Source organism: Protobothrops mucrosquamatus, unplaced genomic scaffold (genome assembly GCF_001527695.2).
Source record: "Protobothrops mucrosquamatus isolate PMUCROS unplaced genomic scaffold, P.Mucros_1.0 scaffold173, whole genome shotgun sequence".
Classification (NCBI taxonomy): domain Eukaryota; kingdom Metazoa; phylum Chordata; class Lepidosauria; order Squamata; family Viperidae; genus Protobothrops; species Protobothrops mucrosquamatus.
The window spans coordinates 45,508-54,510 of record NW_015386533.1 but is presented as its reverse complement, the minus strand read 5'-3'; the positions used below and the strand labels follow the sequence as shown (position 1 = coordinate 54,510).

At 39.7% G+C, this 9,003-nt stretch overlaps 1 protein-coding gene across 1 annotated transcript in view; it reads right to left on the bottom strand.

Annotated features, from left to right (window-relative positions):
- The window catches only part of FAM83F (family with sequence similarity 83 member F), a 31,539-nt gene that overhangs the window by 9,000 nt on the left and 13,536 nt on the right, over positions 1 to 9,003 (bottom strand). Inside the window, exon 3 of the mRNA XM_015813585.1 lies at positions 5,598 to 5,719. Within this exon, the coding sequence (XP_015669071.1) occupies positions 5,598 to 5,719 (122 nt within the window). The remainder of the gene's footprint in view (positions 1 to 5,597; positions 5,720 to 9,003) is intronic.

Here is a 9,003-nt window from a genome sequence, read left to right as displayed (position 1 = left end):
GCCCCCTATAGACAGCGATGGAATCAGCTGACTATGCCGAGGCGCCGGCAACCACAGCCGGAATACCCATCCATGGCCCATTTTCAATTCCCTGGCTGGGGAAAGGAGGTTCTCACCCAAGATTTGACAGTCCATGGCCCCATCCATCATCCCTTTGATGCGGTGAAATCCTATCCCCTTAGCAGAAAAACATCCCCAAAGCATAATGTTTCCACCTCTGTGTTTGACAGTAGTGATGGTGTTCTTGGGGGGTCATAGGCACCATTCCTCCTCCTCAAAAAACAGCAAGTCGAGTTGATGCCAAAGAGCTCGATTTTGGTCTCATCTAACCACAACACTTTCACCCAGTTCTCCTCTGAATCATTCAGATATTAAATGGCAAACTTCAGACGGGCCTGTACATGTGCTTTCTTGAGCAGGGGGACCTTGCGGGCGCTGCAAGATTTCAGTCCTTTACCGCGTAGTGTGTTACCAATTGTTTTCTTGGTGACTATGGTCCCAGCTGCTTTGAGATCATTGACAAGATCCTCCCGTGTAGTTCTGGGCTGATTCCTCACTGTTCTCATGATCACTGAAACTCCACGAAGTGAGATCTTGCATGGAGCCTCAGATTTAGGGAGATTAGGCTCGTAATCATCAAATGAATCAGACTCAATATTACAACATTTTAAAATCAAACTCATTAATTGAATCAAATGGGTTGTTAAATGAACAAAGATTTGACTTATTATTTTCTCCGATGGCTGCCTGAACTGAGAGACTTTTCCCACTGCTGTTGCAGGCTGTTTCCGGCTGCAAATCAGCTGTTTCAGGTTTCAGGAACTACAGTATTGTAAATTACCTCCCAAACAGGCAGAGCAGGCCTTTAAAAAAACAAAAAAAAAACCAACACCATTTGTTGCTAAGCAGCTCAAGTTTCTTCAGAAGGGTGTGTGTGTGTGTGTAGAACTCTCCAAATTGCAATTGCCACTAAAGTATGTAGCTTTAGCTTTAAGCGTCTCCAGGCAGGCATGCAGAGGAAGATGGGGGTGGAGTTTACAGAACTGTCAGCTTGCAACAGTAACTGAGATGGAAGGGACCTTGAGATCATCTAGTCTAACCCATTGCTCTCACAAGAGAGTACAGTACTGTACTGTATTTCTGATAAATGCCTATCCAGTCTCTTCTTAAAAGCCTACAGTGAGGGAACACCCACAACCTCTGGAGGCAATTTAAATTCAAAACCTTTTTTTAAAAAACCACTGCCACTGATCAACACAAGCCTCTCCAGGCAAAATCCAAAATGGGGTGGGGGGGGGGGATTTCCTTCCAGTAAGTGTCAGCAGAATCTCTGGTAGGTCTATGCTAGGGAGAGGAGCAGCAGCAGCCACATGCTATAAGTTTCAGCCAAATGCAAACAAACTATCTTGCAAAGTACTGAACCTACAAACACAATAAAAAGCAGAGCAGTTCCCAAAGTGATTACAAATAATACAGTACAGTTCTATAGAGTAATAAAAAAGAATATTTTAGGACTTCTGGTTTGACGTCATGGTGTGACAGGTGCAGGAAGACAGGGCTCCGACTTCTGTGTTCAATTTCGCCCCGCTGGGGACCCTAAAAAGTGTCAAAAATCGCCCCGAAGAGGCGACGGAGAAGGAGGGGATCCTTGTTGATCGCAGGAGAGCGGTGGCCCTTCCGTTTGATCCGAGGAAGCCCTCCAAACTGGCGGGGGAAAGACTGGCTACATTCGTGTGGCCAGTCAGAAGCTGCTGACAACCAAAGAAAATAAGCATTAACCAGCAACTTTTGAGCAACGTGGATGGAACTGGGTGAGACCCTATCCTCTCTTTATGACTTTAAGACTTTTTTCTGGGGAAAAAAACACCCAAAGCGAAGAATCATCCCTGATGAGAGAGGGAAGGGGAATTTCCACCCCATTCCCTCAGGAAAAGAAAAGCGGCGAATTAATTGCTTGGGGGGGAAAGAGAGAAAATTACAAGATTAATTTGGAAGCAACAGACTTTGAAATTTGGGGACTAAAAGTGCTTTTAATTTTTTTTTAAAAGAGACTTAAAAAACTTGTAATAAAGTTTGGATGTAAAAAGCTGGAAGATGGTGTCAATGACATCTAGTGGTGAACTACAGCACTACAATTTATTATGCCTAAAGGAAACTTGGTTGGAAACGCTTCCCTTTCAATCCATTTTTGTGGCTTGTAGTAATCTTTGGGAGAGTAGAAATCCCTTCCTCTGCAATAGACGTCCTTTCCTCTTCTCCTTGCAACGTCGTTGCTTTGTAGTTTGGGGTTTTGATCTTTGCTTCTTCTGACTCTTTAAGTTGCTGAAGAAAGGGTTGTCAGGTAAAATAAGTTCCTCTTCTGTCTCTGTAGGTTCCTCTTTTGATATATTTTGGTTTATATCATAGTCAGATGTAACCTGAAGATCCATTTGAACAGATGTGGTAAAATCTCTAGATCTCAATTCTAAAGTACAGTTTTTAATTGTAGCACGTATTTCTGTCGTGGCCTCATAAATCTTTTCCAGTATGAGTGCACAGTTCTCTTGTGACAAAGTTTTCTCTATTTTAATATAATGCTTAACAAAAATTCTCTTCCCTTTTTGTGGAGGCTGTATCTAATGCAGAGAATATCCACCCCCACAGCTTTCACAGCTGCACAGCTTATCTTTTCCTTAAAGGTATTTTAAAGTTCAGAGTCCCATTTTTTTTTAAAAAAAATAGCCCAAGCCATAGTATTACATTTTCACCACTAGATGCCCTCAGTGAGTTGAAGAAAATCTTTTCCAGAAATCAATTCCTTGTTTCTATCTTTTGAAGTATAACATATAAGAAAAAAAAACTAATGCAGTTCTTGAAGAAAGAGAGGAAAGAAAACCTTTTCCATCTTCTTTCCTTTTGTATCCAAAGAGAAAGATATACATAGAAATAAAATAAAATAAAGTCTTTTTCTGTATTTATAAAACGCCTTTCTTCCCAAAAAAGATAGAAGCTGCCTTTTCAAGCCAGGGAAATAATTCCAAAAGCTCTTACAGGTAGCAAAAAGAAAAGTAGAAAAGAGAGAGTTGCAAACAGATTCTCACCCGGGTTCACCACGGGGGCACTCACAGCTTAGATGTTGTCTGACTTACGGTCTGAAGCGGCAGAGCGATCGGCCATTTTACCGGCCGATCTTCTTCTTCGCCGACGCTCCTCTGCAGCCGGACAGGGGCCTCCTCGACGGAAGTCGCACCCTCCAGGGCAACTTTGGACCCGTATAAGGGTCCGCCGACGAAGGGAAAGCTAGCCGACGAGGAGACGAGTCTCCCCGTACGACTAGTGATGCTGCAAACTGGAACCGGAAGTGGGATATTATACTATTAATCAGATGTTTCAACATGGCTGAGAATAGATAATTGTTAGAAATAGAAGTATTATTATAACTAGAAAGATAGAAGGCTTCCCTCCTTCCTTGCCACCTCTCTGGGGTGGCTTTGGGCCCATTTAGGGTCCCCAGAGAGAAATCAGCCATAGGGATCGGATCATCTTGATCCCTCAATTGGTGCACTAGCTGCGCAAAACTGGAAGGCTCCCCTTTCCTCTCTCATCGGGGTGGGTGCTTTGGGCAGTTTTTTCAGGAAGAAGTCTTAGAGTCATAAAGAGAGGATAGGGTCTCACCCAGTTTCATCCACGTTGCTGTAAGGTTGATTATTAGTGCTTATTTCTTCCGTTGTCAGCAGCTTCTGATTGGCTACACGAATGTAGGCAGTCTTTCCCTTGCCAGTTTGGAGGACTTCCTCAGATCAAATGGAAGGGCCACCGCCCTACCGCGATCAACAAGGATCCCCCCCTTGCTTATTGTCTCTATGGGGTGACTTTCGACCCTTTCCAGGGTCCCCTGTGGGGTGAAATCGAACATCTTTTTACGTCTTCCTACGTCCATTACACTGCGACGTCAAAACCGCAATTTTGAATTTCTAATGTAAGTACCCTTTCTGAATAACCTTGTTTTTGTGAAATCTTGCTAAATAAGGATTACCTGTATCTGGAGGATTACCTGTAATCGCACCAACTGTTGTCAACTTCTCACCAAGCATCTTGGCGATAGTCTTGTAGCCCATTCCAGCCTTGTGTAGATCTTGTTCGTGACATCCTTGGACAGCTCTTTGGTCTTGGCCATGGTGGAGAGTTTGGAATCTGATTGATTGATTGCTTCTGTGGACAGGTGTCTTTTATACAGGTAACAAGCTGAGATTAGGAGCACTCCCTTTAAGAGAGTGCTCCTAATCTCAGCTTGTTACCTGTATAAAAGACACCTGGAAGCTAGAAATCTTGGTGATTGATAGGGGATCAAATACTTATTTCACTCATTAAAATGCAAATCAATTTATAACTTTTTTGAAATGCGTTTTTCTGGATTTTTTTGTTGTTATTCTGTCTCTCACTATTAAAATAAGCCTACCATTAAAATTATAGACCGATCATTTCTTTATCAGTGGGTAAACGTACAAAATCAGCAGGGGATCAAATACTTTTTTCCCTCACTGTAGGAATATTGAATTCAGAAATTTATTTTCTGCTCTAAAGTTTGGTTTGGGGTTATATGAAGTTCAAATAAAATTGTAGTAAAAATTTGACTGCAAATTTTCAATTATGTTTTCTAAACTGTTTAACATTGATTGCTGCTTTTCTGGATCTACTTAGATGCTACATATTTAGCTTTTGTATTGATGAAAGTGTTTTCATTTATGTGAATGGTATATATGTTTTATTATTTTAGTTGATTTTTATGTGTTATGGCTGGTATATATTTATCAGATGTACATAATAGAATTTTCTCTAAAAAAGCTTGTGCTCACTTTAACATATATAGAGAAACCCAACATATCTGTTTACTTTTCTCCTCACAAGAAAGCTTAATTGTTATTGTTTATGATGAAATCTACAAATTTAGGAAAATACAGTATATTAACATTTTGTTGTTTTTTCATTGGTCCTGCATTGTTACACAGTGTTTTTTTATTCGAACTGGGTTCAGTTTTTTAGGAGCAATGTCAGCTGAAATATTACAGTAAAATAGTAAAATGTATATTGCAAACATAACATCCTTCCAAGCACTAATTGCCTATGGGAAGTTAAGAGCAGCAACACCCATGTGTATCTGCACCTTACAAACTGTTCCTGGAAGAATTCTACTTTGGAAAATGGAAACAATATATAACTATCATAACTTATAGTATAGCCTTCAATAGCAAGCAAAAAGATTATAAGTCCATTCTAAAACTATTTGAGAGATCTTAGATAGAAGGACTAGGAAAGATGCTGACATAGAGTACACAATCCGGAATCCTACCGATGTTATTGGATTTGAACTCCTATCAGCATCAGCCAACATACCAATGATAAAAACAGGAGTTGCAGATCAAGGTATCTGGAAAATCCAGACAGGGGAAGTAAGGTGAGAAAGTACTGACAAAATATTGTTTTGAGTTATAATAAATGGATAATTGTCTGATTTTAAATGCTATTTTTTTAGGGAAAAATGGAAAATGCCAAGTTTCGAATATTTAAACATAAATCTAGTCTTAAGCTCTGGTTTCCTGAAGGCAAGTCATATATACCTATAAGATCCAGTGAGGACTTTTTCACCATCTACCATTAAGAAACGAGAGGCCAAATTGCCTTGGATCTTCCCTGATGGCATGTAGAACCCAACTCCAGTCACACAACGTACACGAATATTCTGACAGAAAGAAAAGAAACATTAAATAATGCACAAAGGGAAGTTATGATCTCTTATGTTAGAGATAGGCAAATATCTTGGGTTGAGGGCACATTTGTAGTTTTAGAGAATATGGTAGATATGCTCACGAAATGACTGCTGTGGTAGACAGGGCTATTCACCAAACACCCGTCTATCAGAATTAGTTTTCCCAATCTTATCATTTGATCATTACATCATACTGACTTAGGTAGACTAAGATCCCGAGTGAACATCAAGATAGATGTGTGGAGGTAAAAAATAACCATACCCGTTTGAACTTTTTACGCAGGATCATAAAATGTCTAAAAGAGAACATTTAAAGCTAGTCCTCAACTTACGATCACAACTGAGCACAAAATTTCTGTTGCTAAATGAGATTTACCCCATTTTACGACCTTTCTTGCCACAATTGTTAAGTGAATCACTGCAGTTATTAAATTAGTAACACGGCTGTTAAGTGAATCTGGCTTCCCCATTGACTTTACTCGTCAGAAGATCGTAAAAAGTGATCACATGACCCCACGCCACTGCAACTGTAATAAATATGAGTCAGTTGACAGGTGTCTAAATTTTGATCACATGACCATTAGAATGCTGCAACGGTAGTAAGTGAAAAATGATGACGTTACTTTTTTCAGTGCTGTTGTACTTTTGAACGATCACTAAATAAATTGTTATAAGTCAAGGACAACCTATATTTAAAGGAGGCAATGATTAGATCTTTTCTTACGAAACCTGTTTTGGACTCCCTCAGAAACAAGCAATTATGACCAGTACCTAACTAACCATGATTTGATAAGATGATTGAGAATAGTGGCTTCTCAACTGCAGGGAGTTCTGAAGAAAGTTCTTTTACCCATTTTAAACTGACTTAAGGATGGGCATATGGGGAGAATGCCCATGACAGTCTAATGGATGGGATGGGAACTGACAGAGGGAATGTGACTCTTAGGTCTGATTGATCTTTCAGCTACAATATCCCACTAGATAGGTTTGATAACTGGAGTCACAGTTTTTAAACGTTTCCCTTCCTCTCTCTCAGGTACATATCAGATAGTATCAAAAACTATTTTTCTTTGAAACAGGAGCTATTATATGGTGTCCCTGAGGACTCCATTCTGCTTGCAGTGTCTTTCAATATCTACATAGAACCAGATGATCGGCAGATCTGAAGCCAAGGGCTATCAGTATACTGCTGCATCTACCGTATGTCTTTTTCTCTGTGATATCTTCAGGAAACAGTAATGCTTCCCTGAATATATACAGCATTCAGTAAAGGGTTAGATGAGGGATAATAATCTGAAACTGAATCCAGATGAAATAATGATGTGAAGTGCAATTAGGCAGAAATGTACTAAATTTGCTTGTTCTGAATACATGTCACCCTCTTATAAAGCGCAGGGTTACCATTTCTAGACCTAAATTCCTCTCTTTGGTTTCCCAGATTGAGGCAAAGGTCTAAAGTATCTTTCAACAATAAAGTGGCTTCAATCCAGATATAGTACAGATGAAAGAAAAGAGGCACAGAAGGTAACCCTTGCTTTCTCTATAAATAGGGCTTATTTTTGGGACACTTGAAGTATTGGAATTTTTTTGTATTGACTTCATTAGCTTTTCTACAACAAATCTACTTATCAGGCACCTTTAAGTCCTTGAGCCTATTACATTTGTTTCCACTGTCACTTATTAGAGAGGTCTGACAGGCATATTGTTTATTTTGAACAAGGAAAGTATTGAATTTACTTTAAATCTATCATATTTATCGCACAGGGGAGAAGGTTCTCAATACTGAAGAGCAGCAGTGGCTGCTGCTGCTCCAGTAATGGTTTCCATCATTAGGTCAGGGTTGGTCCTAGAATTGTCAATTGTGCTAGTTTGTGTGTTGTTGCTTGGCTAATCCATTTGGGTCAATATTGGTTTGGTTATTGGCAACTTGAGAATTTGGAGAGAGGTCATGGGTTGCAAGAGATGCTATAGCTATAGTATATCATTAGCCTCCTAGAGCAGGCTCTCCTCCTGTAATGATCATAGTAACAGTCAGATCTTTCTGCTCTACACCCTGACCACTTATTCAGGAACTGGTTTCTCAACATGACTCAGCAAAATTAGTTACTTTATTGCAGACTATTATATAATACAAATATTATAAATGTTTCATGCTGCAGTCAAGGGATATATAATGTGTCTGTGCCCTAGGGCAGGGGTAGGCAACCTCAGCTCTTTTATGACTCATGGACTTCAACTCCCAGAATTCCTGAGTCAGCTATGTTGACTCAGGAATTCTGGGAGTTGAAGTCCATGAGTCATAAAAGAGCCGAGGTTGCCTACCCCTGCCCTCGGGTTTAAATCCTATCTTTCTTCCTCCCATCTTCCTGGGAAAAGAGGTTTTGTTCTTCTTTTAGGTCGTAGGATGCCTTAATTATTTTGACCTAAGGTTCTCTGCCTAAAAAAGGTCATGGAGGTAAGAAAGGAGCCACCAAGGCTCTTATTTCTCTCCAGGTCTCATGGTGATTTGATAAAAAGTACATGAAATATATTGCAGGTACATAATTATCTGTAACAAAGAAGACACTATGTTCTGCTGTAGTTGTAAGAAAAGTGCTGGGAATTAGTAAAAGATATTCTCATACTGTCCCATCCTAAAAATCTAGTAGATCACGTTATTTTGTTGCTTTGTACAAACAAGCTATAATGCTACCCTAGGATTGTGAGCTCCTCAAATTCCTATGAATTCTAACAATTCTATGCTACATCAGGATTAAAATTCAGTTTAATCATTGTCCTTTAATATAAAACCACCTACAAGAGATTTACAACTTCCATTCCCTTCCTGAATTCAAGTAGGTTTGCTCCCACAGGGACTAGCTTTCCATCACTTCTACCCAAAATGTTCCTTCTGAATAAAATCTTTTAAGTTGATATACCAGAAAATAAACCTGTGACCTCTATTAACAAATTGTAGGATTTTTCAGCATAGAATTCTATGAATTATAGGAGACTGGGCAAGATGAAGCAGGAATTTAGAGCCAGTGATTTATGTCAGATGGTTTTTGCAATTTCTTTCAAGAGAGAATCAAGCTATTTTCCAAAGCGCCTGGAGGCAGGACAAGAAGCAACGGGTGGAAACTAATCAAGGAGAGAAGCAATCTAGAACTAAGGAGAAACTTCCTGACAGTGAGAACAATTAACCAGTGGAACAACCTGCCTCCAGAAGCGGTGAATGCTCCAACACTGGAAGTTTTTAAGAAGAGACTGGACAGCCA